The following is a 25,094-nucleotide window of genomic DNA, read 5'->3' as shown; positions in this document are numbered from 1 at the left end:
TGCACTGAGTATATTAAAACATTGGTTGAAATTAATTTTGTATTTTTACTTTAATGTTTATTTTACAGTTCCGGATAGCGCACCTCAAAATATAACATACATATTTCTCCCTCCTTCTGATGTTGAAATATCCTTTCTACCACCATCAACTCCCAATGGAATTATCCAGTTTTATACCCTCTATCTTGGAGCTCAAAATAGTAGTGATGTGCTGATTATAAACAGTACAAATTTGATTGTCATTGTTACAGGTAAGTTAAACTATTGACAGTTGTCACATTTTTTAACAGAGACTTTTGATTTTAAAATTTCTGGTGGGTATAGGCGCTTCATTTATTTTTCTTAAGGAAGTATTTTCTCACATCACCCTTACTTCACTTGCGCAACACTTTAAATCTATGCCCTCTTATTCTTGTTCCTTTTATGACTGAGAACAGCTTCTCTGTACCTTATCTACTTGTAATTTTGAAAGCCTCTATCAAATCACTTGTCAGACACCTTTTGTCCAAGAAATCGCCAATTTATCCTCATAACTGAAGTTTCTCACTCCTAGAACCATTCTTGTAAATTGCTTTTGCATTCTCTCCAGTGTGTTCACATCTTTCCTATCTGGCACCCACAAGTGTACATAATACTCCAGAAGAGATCTTATAAGTGTGTTCTATGGAGTGGATTGGCGATGTGCTTAGAGGATGGCACATGTTACATGCCAATATCTGTGGATATGGGGTGCATGTGGCTGGTCCCCATGTAACGTGCGCTGAGATGTTAATGCCTGGCTTCCAACACGGAAGCCTTTTAGATCAAGTGGTCAACTGAAGTTGGCAGGTATCCTCTCTGACATCCATGTTGAGAATTCTTGAGTCTGGTTTGCTCACAGTGAATGGTTGAATAGGAAGCTACATATTGATAATGAAAGTGTGTAATTAAGAAAGTAATTAACAAGGTATAATCTCCCTTAATCAGCAACTTGCTACTGGGTGGTGAGAATCTTGGAGATACCCGAAATCTAGTTAAAAGATGCAGCAAGTTATACCTGACGTTGTGCTAGGCTTTGCTAGACTCATCACGAGATTTTGCCACATTTCTTGACATTCAGGCCCCTGTGAGATTTCCCTGACATCTTTTGATATCATAGATGTATCAATGACACCTCTTAGGTTTGTTTTTCCTCTTGAAATCATCAATATGTCCTTCAAGATCTTAATTATGATTTCACTGAAAGTACTGCATAATGGAAATCATTGCAATCTATCCACAATATAGCTACATACAGCAATCTGAGGAATTGTTATCTCTGAATCCAGTCCAAATATTAACATTTAAAGTGACTGTTCCCTTCTTTTGCTCAACACAGATATTAGTACATGGAATAAGTCCACTATTTTCAGGTCTTAGATTTTTGCTTGCTCAAAATAAAATGTAGTTTTATTGTAATGGTTTTTGTGGCATTACCGAAATTAATTTAGTATTTGGTATTTTATAATATGTACAAAGATTTCTAATTAAAAATGATTTCTGTTCTCACATTTTACAGGTTTAAAAGCAAATGAAAGGTATTCCTTAAAAATTTCTGCAAGTACTAGCAAAGGTGAAGGAACTCAAAGTCAACCAGTGTACATTTTAACTGGAGAAGGTGGTAAGTATACTGTAAAAATGACAGAATTTGCTGTTCATTCATAGCAAGAGGTATATGGAATCTGTGATTTACAAGGATAGATTTATCATTTACACAGAAATGTATTTATTTGGTTAGAAAACAGTACAGCACCTCTATATTATGTTACCTTTTTGGAATGTGTTTACAATCATTAAAAGATGCCATTCAAACAGTTAAATATTTTGCTTGAATCTCTGGCAGCACCTTTGAATTCTAGACAACAAAGTTAGTTCTGTAGCACCTACAGCAGCAATGCTACAGAGCTATTTCAGTTGCAAAATGTTGTCAGCACCACTCATGCACACTTCTAGCATGAAGTGCACTAAATTTCAATTTAGGAAAGTTAGTAGCTCAGGCACTAGGAATCTGAACTGGCACCAGTGAAATAGACAATGTAATGCTGGTTTGACACCAGCCTTGTAATTTTCAATTCCACTGTGAGAACTAATGCACACTCACTTAACGGTTGTTTGATTTCTACTGTCTATACTTCTCCAAGAGCTTTGTGGTTTGCAGAATTGTTCAAAATTGATGATATTGGTGCTCCACATGGAGAAGAATTTGGCATCTAAAAAACTGTGGGTGTTGTAGTAGCCATACACTCTCACCTGTAACATGAGCGAGAGAGGTAGAAGAGAGAGAATTTATAAAGGACAAGCTGCTTGCACAGGAGGAGTGATCTCAGTAGCAGGCCGTATACATTCAGGGTCTTTCTGTAGCATTTCTCTAACCTTGACCTAGCCAAGAGGCTAGAATTCTAAAATCACTTGTGGCATTCCTGCAACCTCAGAGCAGACTATGCTTGGTGCTACCAGTAGTTGTAAAGATAACCTTAGCCTGACTTTCTTCACAATAGTATCCTTCATGGCTGAAGTGGGCAACATTCAAAACATGCAAAGAAAAACAAAATACTGTATATGCTAGAAATCTGAAATAAAAACAGAAAGTGGTGGAGAAACTGCTCATTAGGTCTGGCAGCATTTGTTGAGAGAGAAACAGAATTAGCATTTTGAGTCTGATATGACTTCTTCAGTTCAGTTTTTACTGTGTAGTAAAGTTTTGATATTTGAAATTGCTTTCAACTAGGTTAGCAAACATTAATGTTCATTCAATGAAAAGGGAATGCATGACTCAGACTAACGTCTTGATCTCGTACATTTGATAGAGGAGAAAGGCTTAAATTTGTATAGCACTTTTCACAACTCTCAGGTGATGAAGCAAATACAGAGAGCAGTGTTTTTTTTTACAGTTCTTGTCAAGATTGCCAATGCTTTTTTGAAAAGATAAATCATCACTGGACACTATTTTACTTCCTAAATCTTTAATGGTAACATACTAAATAAAATCTACATAACACAAGCATCAATTAGCAGGTGAAGGATATTTCAAATGAAATGTTAAATTTTGCTTTAAGTAATGAATGAAAAAAAGATACGCTTCCAGTCGTAACAGAATTCACATTACCTCACACAAATGTGGGGCAACATGCAATTTCATAGTTTTGTTTTCAAACGGCCTTTTTTTTAATGATCTGTCATTCTACATCCAGTTGCATTGGCTCTTTAGTTGCATTCACCAGCAACTAATTTCAAATTGAAATCCCCAGACTGTTGCCATTGAAACTTGTCTTCTAACTTTCTCTCACTTGGATCACGACAGTTCTGATAGTGCAGAATCTCCCAGAGATTCTCCTCACTGACCTCTTTAACCAGCCTGGTAGATTGTGGCAACACCTCAGTGCTGTCTGTCACTCTTCCTGTCTTCATTGTTCTATCCCTTCCAATTACATAATGCACTATATTTTAAGAAAACTGTTTCAACTCCATAATTTGTTTGAAGACATCCAAACAGGAAACTGTTCAATTAAGAGCAAGTCTTGCTTCTTTTCACATGAATTTCTGCTGAACTATCAATCAGGAGGTAAAACAGTTGAAACTCAAACCCACTTCATTTAACTTTCCATTTATCTTTCGTTTCGTCACTGTTCATTCCTTTTACAACCCCAAGTCACAATGCATTTCCTGGAAGCTAGTAACATTAGAATTACGAAACTGTTTAGCCACCTTTCAAAATACTCTCCAGCATTTTGTCCTTCAAGAAACTTTGCACTTAAAAACACTTCCTATTGCTTCCTAAAGTGAATGGATCATTACACTTTTGCCAAATAGGGTACAATAATATATGCTTTTCTCCCAGTATCATGCTGACAGAACCTGAATTCATACTTGAATTCATTTTATAATTTGAGTTGTTTCAATTTTTAATTTAAAATGTACAGAATTAAATCAAAAATGCAAATGGTTAATATTCCTTCCACTGTGGCTCAGTGGGAGCCACACTATGATCCTTTGATTACATGGGTCTACATTCACATAGAAGATTCTTTTTTACCCTCAATCTATAGTGCCTGGCTCTCCTCCACGATCAGTTATGTCAAAACAGTTATCCTCTACCACTGTACTTCTGTCATGGAAACCTCCCACGGAACCAAATGGAGTGATTCTGTATTACACAATCTATGTTTGGTAAGAGTTACTGATATGGTTATTAAGTTTAAAAATAACAAGTAATATATTCAAAGTTGTATGCCTAGTATTATAATTTTTTACTGTTAACAAAACGTATAATGAATCTTACCAAAATATTTGAATTGCTTGAATGAATATCAGCTCTCTGTTTCTTCCCATATGAAAGATATAATGATACATCTTCTAGTTGTTAGATAAGTTAGTCTAAGTGTTGATTAATTTACCTTTGCTGTCAATGTTGCAACATGATAAAATAACTACGGCATATTTCAAGTAGCACTGTTTAGATCATATACATTTCCCTGAAATAAAATATTCTGATGTCATGAAGAAGTTTACTTTGTAATTTTAGTTGAGGACTCACTTCACTGATGGAAGCAAGTTAAGAGACATTTGACTCAGGTTTAACTTCCTAGTTTAGAATCTGTTTGAATCATGGTGCCAGGTTGATCTCAGAAATACACTGGCATAATCTTGCTTGGGTTCATGCTCCTCTGCATTTTTCCACATACCTGTACTGTGACCAAAAGAATTCAGCAAGCCTGAGTTAGGCTGAGTCCTGCAAGTATTTCTATGTGAACCTCTAAATCAGCTCTGAATTGCTGAACGAGGCAATGTATTGCACCGGTAAAGTAGCAATATGAAAAAAGAAAACTAACAGAAAAAAATGAAGAGAAAATGTAAAGTGGCTTAAATAAGTAACAAAGTGAAAATCCCTTAAAATAATTCAGCGAGCAATTTAGTGCATTGATCCACTCTGTGTTTTGTACCTGATGCTAACAAAATCTAGCTGTCAGAGATCAGCAGGGTTATGACTGCAGGAATCAAATATTTTCAGCTCTGCGATTGAAATTTGTTTCAGATATATTCTGATTGAGATATCCTGAGTTTTCTTTTGTTAAACACATATACACGGGGCTAAATACAAGGTAACTCTAAAACAACTTGAATAGATGCTTTGTAGCAAGAGGCAATAAATAGACATGAATAAATTAAGAATAGTTCAATGCCCTGTAATTGTGTTGTAATGTTTTTGTTGAAATACTGCATTTCTATTACAGGAGCACAACAACACAACTTATTTTAAATGAGACTGAAACATCTGTACTGCTGAAAAACTTGGACAATAATACCGAATACTATGCTTTTGTAACAGCAAATACATGGTTAGGTGATGGAGGATTGAAAAGTAATAACATCACGTTTCGAACACTTGAGAATTGTAAGTGCCTGTGCTGACTTATGAAACTTGTAATTAATTAGTATTAAAATATTGACATTATTGATGAGTAATTATTACAGAGAATTATTAAAGAATACAATTGGAATGCAGTGTGAACATTGGTGATAAGGTGAGCAGCTATTGCACATTCCTTATTACTATTGAGAAGGTGAGTTGCTTTTTTGAACTGCAGAAGTTCATATGGTGATTGTACTCCCTGATTGGTGCTGGACAGAGTGGTCCTAGATTTTAAGCTAACAATGGCAAAGAATCAACAGTTCAGAGGAAGGGTCACCGAATCTGAATTGTTAACTCTGGTTTCTGTCCACAGATGCTGCCAGACTTGGTGAACTTTCCCAGCAATTCCTAGTTTTGTTTCTGATTTACTGCATCTGCAGTTCTGTCGATTCTTAGAAAGGAACAACAGCTGTACTTCCAAGACAATGTGTTGTGTGGCTTGGAAATTATGGTGTTACTATGTTACTGCATTCCTTGTTCTTCTAAATAATGGAGATCACCGGTTTGGGAAGTGTTGTCAAGAAACCTTGCAAAGTAGCTGCAATACATTTTGCAGACTGTACTATGGGTGATAGAGGGAATGAATCTTTTTGTGCCAAACAATCTTTCTCATGGGGGATGGTGTTAAGATTCCAGAAGAAAGACATGCATTTAGTAGAGTCACAGAGTCATAGAGATGCACAGCATGGAAACAAACCCTTCCATGCTGACCATATATCCTAACCTAATCTAGTCCCATTTGCCAGCACTTGGCCCATATCCCTCTAAACCCTTCCCATTCATATACCCATCCAGATGCCTTTTCAATGTTGTAACTGTACCAGCCTGCATCATTTCCTCTGGCAGCTCATTCCATACATGCATTGCCCTCTGCATGAAAAAAATGCCCCTAGGTCCCTTTCATGTCTTTTCCCCCTCACCATAAACCTATGCCCTCTAGTTCTGGACTCCCCACCTTGTCTGTTTATCCTACCATACCCCTCAGGATTTTATAAACCTCTATAAGGTTTAACCTGAGCCTCCGATGCTTCAGGGAAAACAGCCCGAGTCTATTCAGCTTTTCCCCATAGCTCAAATCCTTCAACCCTGGCAGCATCCTTGTAAATTTTTTTTGAACCCTTTTGAATTTTGCAACATCCTTCCAATAGAAAAGAGAACAGAATTGTTCACAATGTTCCAAAAGTGGCCTAACCAATGTCCTGTACAGTCATAACATGACCTCCCAACTCCTAAATTCAATGCTCTGACCAATAAAGGAAAGCATGTCAAATGCCTTCTTCACTATTCTATCTACCTGTGACTGTACTTTCAAGGAACTATGAACCTGCATTCCAGGTCTCTTTGATCAGCAACATTCCCACGGACCTTATCATTAAATGTATAAGTTCTGCCCTGAATTACCTTTCCAAAATGCAGCACCTCATATTTATCTAAATTAAACTCCATCTCCCACTCCTCATACCATTGGTCCATCTGATCAAGATCCCATTGTTATCCAAGGTAACCTCTTCACTGTCCACTATATCTCCAATTTTGGTCGTCTGCAAACTTACTAACTATACCACCTATGTTCACTTCCAAATCATTTAAATAAATTGCAAGAAGTAGTGGACCCAGCACCGATCACAGGCCTCCAGTCTAAAACGCAACCCTCCACTATCACCCTCTGTCTTCTACCTTCAAGCCAGTTCTGTATCCAAATTGTTAGTTTTCCCTGTATTCCATGACATCTAACCTTGCTCGCCAGTTTCCCAAGAAGAACCTTGTTGAACGCCTTACTGAAATCCATATAAATCACATCTACCGCTCTGTCCTCATCAATCCTTTTTGTTACTTCTTCAAAAAAACTCAATCAAGTTCATGAGACATGATTTCCCATGCACAAAACCATGCTGACTATCCCTAATCAGTCCTTGTCTTTCCAAATACATGTACATCCTGTCCCTCAGGATTCCTTCCAACAACTTGCCCACCACCAACATCAGGCTCACCAGTCTGTAGTCCCCTGGCTTGTCCTTACCACCTATCTTAAATAGTGGCATCATGTTAGCCAACCTCCAGTCTTCCGACACCTCACCTGTGACTATCAATAATACAAATATCTCAGCAAGAGACCCAGCAATCACTTCCCTAGTTCCCCACAGAGTTCTAGTGTACACCTGATTAGGTCCTGGGGATTTATCCATTTTTATGCATTTCACGACATCCAGCACCTTCTCCCCTGTTATATGGATATTTTTTCAAGATGTCACCATCTATTTCCTCACATTCTATATCTTCCATGTCCTTCTCCACAGTAAACACTGATGCAAAATACTCATTTAGTATCCCCCCCATCTCCTGCAGCTCCACACATAGGCTGCCTTGCTAATCTTTGAGGGGTCCTATTCTCTCCCTAGTTACCCTTTTGTCCTTAATGTATTTATAAGATTCTCCTTAACCCTTTTTGCCAAAATTATCTCATGTCCACTTTTTATCCTCCCGATTTCCCTACTGCCTTTGTACTCTTCTAAAGATTTATCCAATCTCTCCTGTCTATACTTGTCATATGCTTCGGCATTTTTATTAACCAAAATCTCAATTTCTCTAGTTATCCAGCATTCCCTGCCTTTCCTTTCACCCTAAGGGCTGAACTCCTAGAGTGTATGATATCTTATGAACTGCCTTTGAAGTATAAGATAAGATAATTAGTTGCAGTCCACAACAAAACCATGAGCATCTCTTTCCCATAAAGAGACTGAATTAGTTGCATATAACTTAAGGGTTATCACCTTGTATAGTGGGACAAGGTAGGGAGGTACGCCTGCATGAACTACCACAGACAGAATTTATGCTGTGCTATTAGCATCATTCTGCATCGCACTTGAGCCTTCTAGTCCATAGATTTTTTTTTATATTATTCATTTAAAAGATGAGGGCTTCACTGGTTAAGCCAGCATTTATTGCCCAGCCCAGAGGGCAATTAAGAATCAATCACATTGCTGTCGTGGGCCTGGAGTCACATGTAGTCGATACCAGGAAAGGATGACAGTTTCCTTTCCCAAAGGACATTAGTGATCCAGATGGATTTTTTCCAACAATCAACAATGGTTTTATTGACATCAGTTAAGTTCTAAGTGCTAGATTTTTAAACATTGAAGTGAAATTCCACCATCTGCTGTGGCAGGATTAGAGCCCACATCCCCAGAACATTACCTGCTTTGCTGGTTTAACAGGCAAGTGATAATACCATCAACCATCACCTCCCCTTGCCCTTGTGACTAATAGATGAAGCATCTGACTTCTGTGTGATTCATGATGTAAATAGAAAATTGCAGTTTTAGGTCTCCAGCCATATTGATACATAGTAACTGTTGTGTAAGAAATACAGCAAGCAATTTGTACAAAGCAATGTCTTACAATTGCGATAAATAACCTGTTTTGGGAGGTTATTTGAAGAGGAAATATTGCCAAGATGCAAGGAATAATTCCATTGCTGTTCCTCAAAATACTGCCATGGATTCTTTTTTATCTGCCTGAAAGTATAAGTTGAAGAGCTTTCACAAATTCACCTGACAAAGTAGACAGAGCTTTTTGGCTTAAAATCTTATCCAAATGATGACATTTGAGCTGACATGCCATCAGGACTACACAGTCAGCCTAGATTTTTATTTTGAAATCTCTCAAGTGGGAGCTGAGCCCAACATCATCTGACTCAGAAGCACAAGTGCTACAAACTGAACCATGACTAACACCACACAGTGAGATGAAGCTGCACCTGTCCAGAAAAATAGAGAATATTCCATCATACTTCTGGACTGTGCTATGGAGATAATGGAAAGACTTTGGAGAGGGAAACGTTTGGTCACTCACCGTACAAAGCCCAGCCCCTAAATAGTTCTTCAAGCTGCAGTACTTGTGTGGTGTATCCAATTAATTTTGATGGCATTCAATTCAAAAATAATAATGCCTTGGAATGAAAACAAGATGTGGTTATGTTTTCTTTTGTTGGTGATGATCCTTGCTTAGTACTCAAGTGTTTGTTGTAATTTATTAGCCCAAACCTGCATATTATAGGTCATACTGCACATGGACGTGGATTGCTTCATTACTTGAGGAGTTGCCAATGGAACTGAAGACTGTGCGATCAGTAGCAAACATCTTCACTTCTGAACTTATGATAAAGGGAAGGTCATGGATGGAGCAGCTAAGATAAGCTACTACACAAGCCTGGCAAATTGCTGCCTGGCATATTGCTCAGTCTTGCAGTTGAGATGTTGGATCTCTGATAGTTGCAGCAATCTTCCATATGGCTGTATGACTTTAGCCAATAGAAGGCTTTTCTACAATTTTCAATTAATTAAATTCTACTAGAGCGACAGTCACCACACTAGTCAAATGTTGCCATAATGTCAAGGTCAAATCTCACCTCTCTCTGGAAATTAATTCTTTTATCTGGAGCTATAATGAAGTCTGAAGTTGAGTGACTCTTGTTTGGCACCCAAACTGAGTGTCTGTGAATGGGTTCTTCATGAGCTCTTTGGTATATTCTATTACTTTGCTGTTGACTGAGTGTAAAATGATGATGCAAAATAAATGACAGCATCAGAGGGAAGAAAGCAGAGTTAATTCGTTGTATCTAGTGATTCATCATCAGAACAGATGCAATTGTTTACCTTTGTGGATAGGACATACTTAGCAATTTTCCATTTTGTGGAGTGGATGTCAGAGTGAAAGTGCACAGAAGAATGTTCAGTCCATCATGTTAATGGCAATTTGAAAGACCGATCCACTTAGTGATGCTAACTTGCCCTTTTTAATGATACCTGCACATATTTCCCCTTCCCCCTATATAACATTTAATCTGTTTGAAAATTACCATTTACCTACTACTAACACCTTTCAGAGAGTGCATTGCAGTGTGTAAATATTTGCCCTCGTTATGTCTGTTGTTCTCTTGCTAATCCTTCTGTCAAAATACACAACTATTCCTTATTTACAAAGTAGTTACATAACAGGTGAGCATTTGGCTCAACAGGTTCTCATTAGTTTCTGAGCGCATCATGATTTAAATCCCTCTGTCAAGCTCCACTTAATCTCCACTACTCAAAGTGAACAAAGCAGATTCTCCAGTCTTTTCACAGAACTGATCACATGGTAATATTCTTGTCAACCTTTTCTGCAATCCTTCCAAAGCCTTGAGATCTTTGCTGAAGTGTGGTTCCTGGAAATAGCCATGATACTCTGTCTGCAACTAATCAATTTTTATAGAGATCCAGTATCTTTGTGAAAGGAAACCATTTAACTAATGCATCCATATGTTTTTGCAGCAAGGATCCCTGAAGGCATTATCTCCTATGTCAACAAAAGTTCCACTTCTGTTCAAGTATTTTGGAACCTTTCCTCTAAGGCAAATGGATATGTTCAATATTACACAGTTCACTACAAGAATACTTCCGGTGTTTTTACACAGGTGCAATATTTTCTGACTACATGTGCAGTAATATTTGTGTTAGGCAGTAACAAGGAGAGATTTGCGGGTTCCAAGGAACAATAGGCTAGAATTTACTCTTGACAAGTAAATGAACATGCAATTTGATAAGACATGCCTTTGCCTTTTAGCAGAGCTTTAAACCATATGAAATGAATGGGTTATATATTTGTTCAACGACAGACAGAATGTATTTGACATTCATTTGGGAAAAAAATGAGGTCTGCAGATGCTGGAGATCACAGTTGAAAATGTGTTGCTGGTTAAAGCACAGCAGGTCAGGCAGCATCCAAGGAATAGGAAATTCGACGTTTCGGGCATAAGCCCTTCCTGATGAAGGGCTTATGCCCGAAACGTCGAATTTCCTATTCCTTGGATGCTGCCTGACCTGCTGTGCTTTAACCAGCAACACATTTTCAACTTTGACATTCATTTGTCAGTGTAGAACATTATAATTTACAGCTTTATGAAACATGCTGATGTTTTGTTATATTTGTTTCTTAAAAATAATCAAAATTAAATTGTAGTAACTGCATATTTTAAAAAATGAACTTTATTGAATATTTGGAAATAACTGAGATCAAATCAAGGAACTGAATTTGTCGAAAGAAGACTGCAGTTTAATTAGCTAATTGTCTGTGCTATACAATAAAATATACCTGCAACAAATTGTTCAATATTGTTTTCCAGAACATAACAGATATTTATCAAACAAGTATTGGTGAAAATGCAAATGTGACAATACTTTTGATTAATTTGGCCAAATTCAGCCACTATGAAACTTGGATGACTGCCGCTAATATGCTGGGAGATGAAATTCAGACAAGTGAACTGATCAATGTATACACTGATGAAGATGGTAAGTTTGATTCAATGCAGAATTAATGTGTTAAAGTTAAAAATATTAATCAAGGCATAGTGACAAAAATATTATTTAGCTTATCATAGACTATTAATTAGTGCTGTATGACTCTATGACTCTATATGTCATTAAAGAGTGATCAACTAGTTTGTGGATGACAGGGTTGCACCATGTAGCAGAACAGTTTTGTTAAGAAATACACACTTCCAAATGCAAGCAATCTCTCAGCAAGCTTTGAGTTTATTAATTGCTTTTATATTTGATTGTAGCAACTGTGCAAGGCCAACATTTATTGAACATTCCTAATTGAACTGGAGAAATCTGCTTTCTTGAATTTCTACAGTTCACGTGGTATAAGTACACTATAGTATGGTTTTTGAAAGTGCATTCCAAGATATTGACCTGTCAGTAATGAAATGGCAATGCATTCCCAAGTCATGATGTTGCACTTGTAAGTTTACAATGTGCTGTTCAAAGAGCCTTAGCAAGTTGCTGTGATCCATCTTGTAGATGGTACACATGGCCACCACAATGTGTTGGTGCTGAAGAGAGTAATGGCAGATAGGCTGCTGACCGAGTAGATGTTTGATTCTGAATTATGAAAAGTGTTTGAGTGGTATTCATCCAGGCAAGTGGGAAGAATTCTGTCACATTCCTGACTTGTGTCTAATAGGTGGCTTTGGACATGATATGAGTTACTCACTGAAACATTATGTAGTTCATCCAACTCAGCTTTAGTCAATGGTAATTCCCAGGATGTTGATATTATAGACTTCAGTGATAATAATTCCATTGAACATCGTGCAGGATATAATGTTTCTCACTACTTATTACCCTAAGCTGAAATATTGATCAGGTCTTACTGCATGTGGGCACAAAAAGCTTCAATATCTGAGGAGTTGAAAAATATTCAAGCATCAGCAAACATCCCCATTTCTGACCTTATATTGGAAAGAAGATTAGATTACTTACAGCGCGGAAACAGGCCCCTCGACCCAACAAGTCCACACCGACCCGCCGAAGCGCAGCCCACCCACACCCCTACATTTACCCCTTGACCTAACACTATGGGCAATTTAGCACCTGACCTGCACATTTTTGAACTGTGGGAGGAAATCGGAGCACCCGGCGGAAACCCACGCAGACAAGGGGAGAATGTGCAAACTCCACACAGTCAGTCGCCTGAGTCGGGAACTGACTGGGTCTCTGGCGCTGAGAGGCAGCAGTGCTAACGACTGTGTCACTGTGCCGCCCACAAGAAGGCATTAATGAATCAGGTAACGAGGGGTTGGGCACTACCTTGAGGAACCCTGGTGCTCAGATAATTGGCTTTCAAGAAAGACAAATGTTTTCCTTTTTGCTAGGTCTGACTCAAACCAGTGCGTAGTTTTCCAAATGATTTCAATTTTGCCAGGATCCTTGATGCTACACACTGTGAAATGCTGTTTTAGTGTTGTGAGTATACATTCATATCACCTCTGGAATTCAGCTCATTTGTCCATGTTGAGATCAAGGCTGAAGCGAGATTTGGCGTTGAAAGCAGCCCTGACAGGACGTAAGCTGAGAACTGATGAACAGATTGCTGAGTAAATCCTTTGTAATACTTGATACCTTCTTTCACTTTTTCGATTCCAAAGAGTTGACTGTTGGGCAGTAATTGGCCAGATTAGATTTATTCTGTTCTTTGTGGGCAAGATGATGCTGAGTAATTTTCTACCTTAGCAGGTAAATGCCTTGGTTAGGGCCACAACTAGTTCCAGAACATAAATATTCACCCATAGCCAGAATGTTTTCTAGCCCCATAGACTTCAATGTGTTGAGCTTGAACAGTAGCTTGATATGGTGACTGATTTGATATTCCTTATGTCCGTTTTCCTGTAACCCTACTACTACTCAATTATGAGATTCGATGTTTCGGGCATAAGCCCTTCTTCAGGAATGAGGAAAGTGTGTCCAGCAGGCTAAGATACAAGGTAGGGAGGAGGGACTTGGGGGAGAGGCGTTGGAGATGTGATAGGTGGAAGGAGGACAAGGAGAGGATGATAGGCCGGAGTGGGGTGGGGGCGGAGAGGTCAGGAAGAAGATTGCAGGTTAGGAAGGCAGTGCTGAGTTCGAGGGATTTGACTGAGACAAGGTGGGGGGAGGGAGGGGAAATGAGGAGACTGGAGAAATCTGAGTTCATCCCTTGTGGTTGGAGGGTTCCTAGGCGGAAGATGAGGCACTCTTGCGCCCACACCTCCTCCCTTACCTCTCTCCAAGGCCCCGAGGGATCCTTCCATATCCACCACAAATTCACCTGCATCTCCACACACTTCATCTATTGCATCCGCTGCACCCGATGTGGCCTCCTCTATATTGGGGAGACGGGTCGCCTACTTGCGGAACGCTTCAGGGAACCCCTCTGGGATGCCCGGACCAACCAACCCAACCACCCCATGGCTCAACATTTTAACTCTCCCTCCCACTCCACCAAGGACATGCAGGTCCTTGGACTCCTCCATCGCCAGAACATAACAACACGACGGTTGGAGGAAGAGCTGGTACTTGCTGTGGCATATGACAAGATATCCACCTCCCAGACTGATTGTTGTTTGCAAGCCTGGCAAGCAGCCTGGCTTTGTTCCTGTATAGAGCAGCAATCAGTACAGCAGTGGTGTGAGCCACTGGACTCTGGCTGAAGCACTAAATGGTATGGCACAGCAAGGCAAGGCAAAGCAGGAATGTTGTAACCATTCAGTGAGGTGCAAAGTAAGTGAGCACTAAGAGAGCAAGCTAAGCAGCTCTGAGATGCAGCTTGGCTCAATCTGTGAACTGAGTGCTTGTCCCAGTACATGAAGAACACTTGGCAGCATATTTCAATGCTAGTTGCCAGTCCACACTGACGTGCAGCTTTAACATGTAGGAGTATCCTGTAAGTGAACTGGACAAGTACCATGGCGATGCTGAGAGGCTGGCAGTTGGAAGGTACCAGCATCCGTGGACATATGGTGCATGTGACAGGCACTTGGATTGTCCTGAGACACGGCCGCTGGGTGTCCAAGATGGTGACTTCCAAGAGCAAGCAGCAAACTGAATTTGCCATGTACTCGCTCTGACTTTCATGTTGGGGATGGATTGTCAACATGTAATTTCCTTACAGCGAGTGGCAGAACAAGAACCTGCATATTAATGAGGCTTGTTGTTAATAAGTCTGTTAACAAAGAATAATCTCATGTAATAGTTAACTCACCACACTTAGTGAGAATCGCTTCTTGATGGCAGAAAACTGTTTGAAAATGCACTGAATTGCTCCTAATGTCAATAAAGGTTTTGCTGTATGTCTCACCATAGCCCCACATTGTTCAGACATTAAGATTCTGCCGTATGCATGTAATGAACATTAGCACACAGAAAAGTTGAATGCTTATGCTTTTCATGATTGATTTGAATTTCTTTTTCAGTACCATCGACTCCTCCACAAGACTTGATGATAGCAAACTATACAGCAGATTCTGTCTTGGTTAGGTGGAAACCTAGTCCTATGCCAAATGGTATTGTGCAGTTCTACAGTTTTAAGATAATTGACAACACAAGAGAAAGCACATATTTTATGGTATGCCCTTCAAGTCTTGTTTCACCAGTTTACTGCTTCATGTTAAGTATGCCTCGTGATTAGTTGGATGATATTGTTTAAGATACATAAAATTAGCATTTCTGTTTTGACATTTGTAAGCAACACTTCACTGTTGATGTTAAGTTGTCAACTTGTTTTGCATCTGTTTTTGATTCTTGTGAATCACACTGACACATAATAGAAATTACATTGGCTTGTTGATTTGATGAAAACAGATCCCATACAATGCTTACAGAAATATCTCCCGGGCTCATATTGAAATGCAGAAGAAATCAAGGTGTAGTTAATTAGCAATGAACGCAAATAGTTGATTTGATTTTCCGCTCAAATGATTTACCGAGATGCTAAAAATAGTACTTATATCCACAACATAGCCACAGATTATTCAAACATACAGTATAAATCAAAATTCTGAAGTATGCATATAAATCTAAACATCCTTAAAATCTCATGATTTCTTTTATTTTTCAAGAATACGACAGCATTATATCACGAAGCATCCCTCACTGGCTTTGAAACATTGCACGAATATCAAATCAGTGTGTCGGCTTTTACCAAAGTGGGAAATGGAGATCAATTTAGTAACATAGTCATTTTCAAAATAAATGAATCAGGTTTGTTGAGCTCTGTTGATATTTTTTGACAGCTATTTTAAGTTCAAGGATAATATTTCTTTATAATCAAGCTTTTCTGCTATTTCCAAACTCTGTAATTATTAGATATTGCTCCTAAGTTCTGAATCGTAAGCAACATAATAGCCATGATTTGCCTTTTAATTTGTATGATTTGTACACATTCCTCAGAACTGAATAACTGGCATGCTATATTTCATCAGGGAAACTGTTCAAATAAACTGTTCCCTAAGGAAATTTTTTTATCAGACTGGCGATTAACAAATTTCAGGTGCAGATCTCAAATAGTCTATATCAGAACTTTATACTTGGAGGAAAATACAGCTACTGTGTGAACATGAGGAAGCACTCAGCTTTCAATCACCTCTCTGCTGAAATCATAGGGCAGCACTAATTAGAAGTGACAGAGATAGAAAGAGAAATTCTAAACAGAGGGATAATTCTTATGTGCTAAATAAAAGGATCAAGAAACAAAGACATTCAGAGCAGTGGCAAATTTCACTGCCACTGGCATCGTGACTTCCAAAATGGTGGCGGTGGTGGCAGGGAAGGCAACATTTGACTCCTCAGCGTGGTCCAACCATGTCCATGCTGCTCCATCGTTGTCTTTCCAGTTCAGTCATGTTTTTGTTTTTTGGTTGCCCTGGGACCTCCTCTTGCAAGAATATGAGCCATCTCGGGTGGTGGCAGCAGCGTTGTCATCAGACAATGAGCTAGGACACCCTGTCAGTCAAAAGCCATGGTCGGAGGAGTGTGTGAGCCATGCAGCGTGATCATCTCCAGCTCGCGGGGCAGACACTGAAGCGATGATGCCAATGGCAAGAGAGCACATTTCCCGAAGCCCCCGGGGATGATGTCAGACCAGTGAGGGTGAAGGCTATGGAGAGGCAAAGATGAACTTTTGAACCTGTTTCAGTTTTAGAAAAATGAATTTATTCAGTATTTGACTATTTATACACTTTATTCAGTAGTTTATTTTTTAATGCAAGATGGCACTGGAACATGGTGACATGAGGTACTTTTCACGATACCTATGTACAAGTGACAATATTAAATAAATAATTTTTAAAATGGTGCCAGGTCTAGCTCGAGAACTGTTTTTCTCAAAAATGCTGCATTGGTCAGGGACCACTTGGCATGGTAATCACAGCAGTCCAAATGTATGCATCCTAGGTCTGTCATGATGGTTGAGCGTTTGCTGGAGCTCTCCTTGCTATCCAGTAAAGTACAACTTCAGCACCAGTGATCACTTTTTAAAATTTCCATATGTAGAGTTGAAGGTCCCAGTCATTAAAAAAAAGCTATTCTTACAAAACCATAGCCCACAATTAATAAGGAGTTGCTTTTTGTAACACAGAGGTTATTTTCATATTGGACTTCCTACTTCAACAACTTTGATAAGGACATGACCAATTATGTTAGCAAACTTCTGGCAGCATTACAGACAGCAAGAGTCCCATGCCATAGGGGTTAAAATGCCCATCAGCCATGATTGAATGGCGGAGTGGACTCGATGGGCCGAATGGCCTTACTTCCACTCCTATGTCTTATGGTCTTATGGTATCTTGTTTCTATGGGTTTGCTCTTAACAAAGCCAATTTATTTTTGACTATTCACATTCATCATTAACCCTACTTAGTTCATAGATTCCCTTTTACTACCATATAGCATTACATTTGACTTTTGTTCCACTTGTATTTTTTCTTCCTTTGACAACAGCATAAAAGAAAATATTTTTCAACCCAATTCAGTTCCAAAAGAAGAATCATTGAACTCAAAAAGTTAACTCTGGTCCTCTCTGCACAGATGCTGCCAGAGCTCTTGCTTTTCTCCAGCACTTTCTGTCTTTATTCAAAATTGAGACAATATATCCTTGTTATATCTGTTTGGCTGGTACTTCATAAGTCTGTGACAGGCAGAGAGTTTCAATCTCAATGCTCAGAGAAAAGGAAAGGCTGCTCATTCACATTTACTGCAGTTCAAATTCCAACAATATGTTTCTTGAAAATAGACAAGATATAGAAATCAACTTTTAGAAATGGAAAATAGTTGCTTCTGTTTGGTTTCTTAATGCATAATGCTGTTTTGTTATGTTCAATGATGTTTGCTCTGCTGTATAGTTCCAGATACTGTCCAAAATCTTCAATGCAATGCATCAAGTTGGCATTCAGTCATTATTAAGTGGGATCCTCCATTAAAATCGGATACAATGATCACTTATTATGCACTTATATTTGAAAATGATGTTCAAAACGTTGCTGACAAAGATCGTGTACATACTTTTAGTGAGCTGCAATCAAATACTTCCTATCAGTTCAGTGTAATGGCTGTTAACTCCATGGGCCAAGGAGAAAGCAAAAACTGTACTGTCACTACATTATCAGAAGCAGGTATTTATTTCAGCATATTTGGCCTACCATGAAAATGTCCAGAATATTGTAATTGATAGATATTTAGGTTGCAGCAAGATATGCTTTATTATAATTTTATTTTGTAGGAAATAGAATGATTTAAGGAAAATAATTCAAAATGGTTGAACTTTGCAGAGTACGATTGCAATTCATTAGTAAACTTGTGAAATTATAGAATGTAAAGAAATAATTTATTTTTGTATTATTGGGGTGATGCTAATGTGTTCTGACTGTGAATGTAGTTAGCAATGGTTAGGCATTCCTTATTGTTGTTCCCAGGTAAAAGTAGGTGTGTGAGCTTTTTCTGAAGGTAGCAGCAGGTGACTAAAGGACTGATGGTCATTAACATCATCCTATTTGTCATCACACAACTATATCTTCATCAGCAAAATATATTTTCAGTGACTCCTTGTCACACTTTCTCAGATATGCAGTATCTGACTCCTGATTATTTGGCTGACTTGAAGAATGTCTAATGTGAGAATATCTCGATAAAGGCTTCATTTTCTTTTAATGCCTTCTCTAGGTAGAACTTCATCTGTTATGTTGATGTTTTTGATTCCTCAAACAGGATGGCATAGAAAACAGTTGTAATCCCTCTGGTATTTATTTACATTGCAATTACTTCAGTGACATTATTGTAGTGCTAGGAAGGGCCACACATGATAAATAAATGATGGTAGTTTGTATGATTCGATTTAAAGAATCCAAATATGTTTTTATAATTAGAGTCAGAGTTTCCACCTCTACTTCTGGCAGCTCATTCCGTACACATACCACCCTCGGTGTGAAAGAGTTGCCCTTTAGGTCACTTTTATATCTTTCCCCTCTCACCCCAAACCTATGCCCTCTAGTTCTGGACTCCCCCACGCCAGGGAAAAGACTTTTGTCTATTTATCCTATCCATGCCCCTCATGATTTTGTAAACCTCTATAAGGTCACCCCTGAGCCTCCGATGCTCCAGGGAAAACAGCCCTAGTCCATTCAACCTCTCCCTATAGCTCAAATCTTCTAATCCTGGCAGCATCCTTGAAAATCGTTTCTGAACCCTTTCAAGTTTCACAACATCTTTCCAATAGGAAGGAGACCAGAATTCCAACAGTGGCCTAACCAATGTCCTGTACAACCACAACATGACCTCCCTTACTCCTGTCCTCAATACTCTGACCAATAAAGGAAAGCATACCAAACACCTTCTTTTCTGTCCTATCTACCTGCGACTCTACTTTCAATGAGCTATGAACCTACACTCCAAGGTCTCTTCTTTCAGCAACACTCCCGAGAACCCTGCATTAAGTGAATAAGTCCTGCTAAGATTTGCTTTCCCAAAATGCAGCACCTCACATTTATCTGAAATAAACTCCATCTGCCACTTCTCAGCCCATTGGCCCATCTGATCAAGATCCTGTTGTAACCTGAGATAACCTTCTTTGCTGTCCACTACACCTTCAATTTTGGTGTCATCTGCAAACTTACTAACTATACCTCTTATGCTCACATCCAAATCATTTATATAAATGATGAAAAGTAGTGGACCCAGCACCGATCCTTGTGGCACTCCACTGGTCACAGGCCTCCAGTCTGAAAAACAACCCTCCACCACCACCCTCTATCTTCTATCTTTGAGCCAGTTCTGCATGTAAATTGCTAGTTCTCCTTGTATTCCATGAGATCTAACCTTGTTAACCAGTCTCCCATGGGGAACCTTGTCGAATGCCTTACTGATTAACATGTTTTGTTCATTTATCCAAGTTAACTTTATCACAGTAGGCCAGGCAGCATCTTAGGAGCAGGATAATACCCTCATTTTTGCCCTCTATCACAGTATTTAAACAATGGCGTGTACATTAGCTATGTGTGCTGCCTTTTTACTGCTAATCCCAAAATGGTTAATTTTCACATAGCAGGCAGCGTTGGGCATATGGTTGAGTATGTGCTCTGATCATTTCAATCATGTTTCAGAAGCATGGTCAGCATGGATGAGTTGGACTAAAGGGCCTGTTTCCATACAGTATGACTCTATGACTTTATGTTAGCAGGAAGCCCAGGTTGTAATTATGCCCAGGCCTTACCTGTACAATGACAAAAAGCTACAGGTGCTAAATCAGCATTAACATATTCCTCACTCTTTTAGTCTGGTGCAACAAACCAATGGAGATAAACCTGAATCCAACATTAAAGCAGGGAGAAGCAGTCATGTGAGTGGATGAGCAAGAAAATACTCCTTCTGATCCCACAAAATTAAAAATCAATTGCAAAATTTACCTTTTCCAGGAGCAGCCTAGAGCAATCTCTTTAAGAATTACCATTTGGGTCACTTAGTGCTTGTGAATTATAATTTATAGCAGATGTTTCACCCCAAATCATTAATAATTGAAACCTAGTATCTTAATGGGAATTGAGCGTAGTTTACAGAACTCCATACTATCATGTCCATATAAGGTACAGTGTAGATATGTTAAAATGTATTTTTAAGATAATGCTCTTGAGACCTTTGAAGTTGAAAATTGAATACAAAAGCTAACTTCCATAATCTACCAAGATTTTCAAATCAATATGTTAGCTTACTGATACTTTAAAAATTTATTCATTTTTTTGGGATGTAAGTATCGCTGGCTGGCCATCATTTATTGCCCATCCCTAGTTGCCCTTGAGAAGGTGGTGGTGAGCTGCCTCTTGAACCACTGCAGTTCACCTGCTGTGGGTTGACTCACAGTTCCATTAGGAAGGGAATTCCAGGCTTTTGACCCAGCGATATTGAAGGAATGAGGATATTTTTCCAAGTCACGATGGTGAGTGGCTAGGAGGGGAAGTTGAAGGTGATGGTGTTCCCACATATCTGCTTCCCTTGTCCTTCTAATTGGAAATGGTTGCGTGTTTGGAAGGTGCTGTGTAGATAATACACATTACTGCTACTGAACATCGGTGGTGGAGGGAGTGGATGCTTGTGGATGTGGTGCCAATCAAGTGGGTTGCTTTGCCCTGGATGGTGTCAAGCTTCTTGAGTGTAGTTGGGGCTGCTCTTATCCAGGCAAGTGGAGAGTATTCCATCACACTCCTGACATATCCTTTGTAGTCACTATAGTATTTCTGGTCTATGACCTACACTTGTAGCCACTGCATTTATGTGGTGAGTCCAGCTGAGTTTCTGATCCTTGGTAACTCCCAGGATTTTGATAATGGAGGATTCAGTGATGGTACTACTGTTGAATGTCAGATTGTTTCTTGTTGATGATGGCCATAGCCTGGCATTTGTGTGGCACATATGTTATTTGACATTTATCAGCCCAAGCCTGGATATTGTCCAAATATTGTTGCATTTGGACACGAACTACTCCAGTGTCTGAGGAATTGGGAATGGTGCTGAACATTGTGCAATCATTTGGCAAATATGACCTTATGATGCAGGGAAGGTCATTGATGAAGCAGATGAAGATGGTTGGGCCCAGGACACTACTCTGAGGAACTCCATGATGTGAGATTCTGAACATTTTTATACATTATTTTACATTTTACCTTAACTTGATATTAGGACAAAACAAGCAATCTGTCATTTCTGTTTCTTTTTAAAATCAAAACAGATTTTCATATGATAATACCTGCTTTGAATACAACAATATGTATTCACCTCACCATTCATAAAGTCCTTCATATACATTGTTTACTTTTGAATGGAATGACGGTTAAAGCAACAAATAACTTTCATAAAACAATTGGATTAATGGACACTTCATCTGTTTTGAGCCAGGATTGTTGACAAAGATACATGAAGAATGCTCTGGTTTGCACTTAGTACCATGGTATCTCTAATGACCAATAGAATCACAGAACAAACCTCAGTTTCACATTTAACATGATGACAGCTCCAGTAATGCAACATTTCTTTACTGTAGTGCCAACCTAACTGCACATGGTTTAAACCCAGCTCTGACTCAGTTTGTAAATACTATCAACTGAACTAAGTTGACACACGAAGAAGGATCTGACAATCTAGCATGTTTGCTGTTTACATTGAATGCTATTGATTTTTCTTAGGCTGGTCAATAAAAAGGAAGTAATGATTGATATGATTGTATTTTTCAGTTCCAAGTGCTCCTAAGAATCTAGAGATAATTGGCGTTCAATCAACCTATGTTATTTTGAGGTGGACACACCCTGATATTATCCCTGGGTATTTAAGGCTTTTCAGGATTATTATACAACTACGTTCTGTGTTGTGCATGAACTGGGATACTCAAGGATGCATTGAAGCTGAGCAAACTCAAGATCATAACATCGAAAATAATAATTACACCATGGAGGCAATTGTACACGGATTAAAGAAATTCCGATGGTACAGATTTAGGGTTGCTGCTAGTACTAATGCTGGATTTGGCAACTATTCAACTTGGATTGCTACAAAGACAGCTGTTGGCTGTAAGTATAGGTTGAATAATTCTCAAATTATAACAGTAATGTTTATTTTGCTAAAAGTTCATTTATATTAAATTTTAATATCACACACCACATCAAAATAAATAATGTCATCTTCATATGATTTAGTCATCAATGACAAAATTATATTGAGTTAAACTTTTGGATTTTCAGCTTATTATTTGATAAATTTTTGATAACTTTGTAAAAAAAAAATCAATGTGCAAAACATTATTTTAGGACAAGAGCTATGCCAAAGTGAAGCATTTGTAAAATGGCTCTTTGTTGTCTGTTTTTTATGTTGTTACATACTGCATTTCTATGAGGTAAGCCGCACCCCTGTGTTTGAAAATATAGAAGAAATTAAACTTATTTTTAACATTGACAGTACATTTATGAAAAGGGTGTAACTCTGATGGAAATGGTATGCATATATTCCTGAAAAGATTTCTATGAAATATTTCTATGAAATGGCTGTTAACCTAAATGACAGGCATGACTTTTCTATTAATGGATTTCTTTAAACTACATGTTGTCAGGATGAGCCACAAAATGATATGGTATCCAGATTTACCTTAAACCTGTACTCGCTACAGCTTTTGCAGCCTTATGGAGAGAAAGCAGTAAAGACAGCCTTGACCTTTGCTAAACCCAAATTCCAATGCAGCAATAGAGGCATGATAATCAGGAAATGATGGTTATTAGTTACAGAAAATGCATTATTGCGGAAAGCCGAGAACAGTGTTCAGAACAGGAAGTGAACAGCTTCTCTAGGAATGGGAAAATGAAGACAGAGAGTTCTTACTGGGCAATTAATATGATTTATTACAAGAAGATATAGCAATATCCTTCACCAGTACTTACTGAACTTGATTTAAAACCACCTTTATCATACTGTGGCAGTTCCTGATATGCCAATCGAAGTTCATTGAAATTCTTACAAAAGAAGTCATACTAAGCATATTTTCATATTATATAGTAAATAATGGGGGTCATTTAGCTCAGTTGGGTGGATGGCTGGTTTGCAATGCAAAGTAACGTCAACAGAGTGGGTTTAATTCCACATCAGCTGAAGTGACAATAAAGATGTTCTTTCTCAACCTTTCCCCTTACCTGAGAGGTGGCGGCCCTCAGGTTAAGCCACTACCAATTGTCTCTTCTAATGAGAGACAATTTAATTAATTTAATTAATTGAAATGCAAACTTCTCAGTGCCAAAAGTCAAAGAAATTTGCATTGTACTCAAATTTCCTCGATTTCTTTCACTGATTCTTGGAAACTCCTGTATAAGCTTCTGCTTTGCCTCCATTACTTGAAAATTTATACTCATTTGAAGATGCCTCAGGATCTGTACAACATAATTCACGAAACAGGATATGCCAGGCCACAGAAGAAGAGCTGTCCAATTTAGCTTTGTGAAGATGATCGCTCTGGGTGGCATGTTGGCTCAGTAGTTATCACTGCTGCCTCACAGCACCAGGTACTCATTTGACCAACGTTTGTTTCCAGACTTGGGCAACTGTCTGTATGGAGTATGCATGTTCTCCTATTTCTGCTGGGTGCTCCTGTTTCCTCCCACAATTCAATAATATGCAATTTAGGTGGTTGGGCCGTGGTAAAATACAAGAATAATGTATGACGTTGGGTTGGGTGGGATGCTCTTCAGAGAACTGGTGCAGACTTGATGGGCTGAATAGCCTTTTTCCTTACTGTAGGGATTCTATCATTCACATTAGCATCCAATATATGAGAAGTTGCCATTTACATTTCTTCTTTGGCATTTGGCATTCTTCTCTGTTTTCTTAAGAATATTTTCTTAATAGAACAATATTAACAGATTAACAGTTGTGATGAAAAGTTACTAGGCTTGAAACATGAACTCTGCTTTCATCACAAATGCTGCCAGAACTGCTGAGTTTCATCAGCAATTTCTGTTTTTTTGTCAGCAGCTGATAATTGGGTATCAAACCGTGCCCTCTATTGTTATCATTGATGACTCAACCTGACTGTCCTGAATAGAAGCAGAGGAATTTTACAATGGCACACATACAGTTTCTAGGCTGATGTATAAAGGGAACATTGGAGTTCTGAAAAAGAATCTCTGCTGCTGGAATGTTTCATGTGGAGCATCCTTCAAAATTTTTTCAGTTTTTAAATTGATTTTAGTGATCTGGGTGTCATTAACTAGGCCAGCCCGAATTATCCTAGAAGGAAAGGCTTCTTGAACTATTGTAGTCCTTGGGGTGTAGGGATACCTATAGTGCTT

General features: G+C 38.6%; 1 protein-coding gene across 1 annotated transcript in view; it reads left to right on the top strand.

Annotated features, from left to right (window-relative positions):
• The window catches only part of ptprq (protein tyrosine phosphatase receptor type Q), a 181,552-nt gene that overhangs the window by 81,897 nt on the left and 74,561 nt on the right, over positions 1–25,094 (top strand). The window contains exons 24-33 of the mRNA XM_060840057.1: positions 69–251; positions 1,538–1,639; positions 4,065–4,185; positions 5,250–5,410; positions 10,738–10,880; positions 11,589–11,757; positions 15,201–15,352; positions 15,846–15,987; positions 18,126–18,395; positions 22,500–22,832. Of these exons, the coding sequence (XP_060696040.1) occupies positions 69–251; positions 1,538–1,639; positions 4,065–4,185; positions 5,250–5,410; positions 10,738–10,880; positions 11,589–11,757; positions 15,201–15,352; positions 15,846–15,987; positions 18,126–18,395; positions 22,500–22,832 (1,776 nt within the window). The remainder of the gene's footprint in view (positions 1–68; positions 252–1,537; positions 1,640–4,064; positions 4,186–5,249; positions 5,411–10,737; positions 10,881–11,588; positions 11,758–15,200; positions 15,353–15,845; positions 15,988–18,125; positions 18,396–22,499; positions 22,833–25,094) is intronic.

This window comes from Hemiscyllium ocellatum, chromosome 19 (genome assembly GCF_020745735.1).
Source record: "Hemiscyllium ocellatum isolate sHemOce1 chromosome 19, sHemOce1.pat.X.cur, whole genome shotgun sequence".
In the NCBI taxonomy this organism is placed as follows: domain Eukaryota; kingdom Metazoa; phylum Chordata; class Chondrichthyes; order Orectolobiformes; family Hemiscylliidae; genus Hemiscyllium; species Hemiscyllium ocellatum.
Note: the sequence above shows the minus strand (reverse complement) of the source record. Positions and strands in the feature narration are given on the sequence as shown.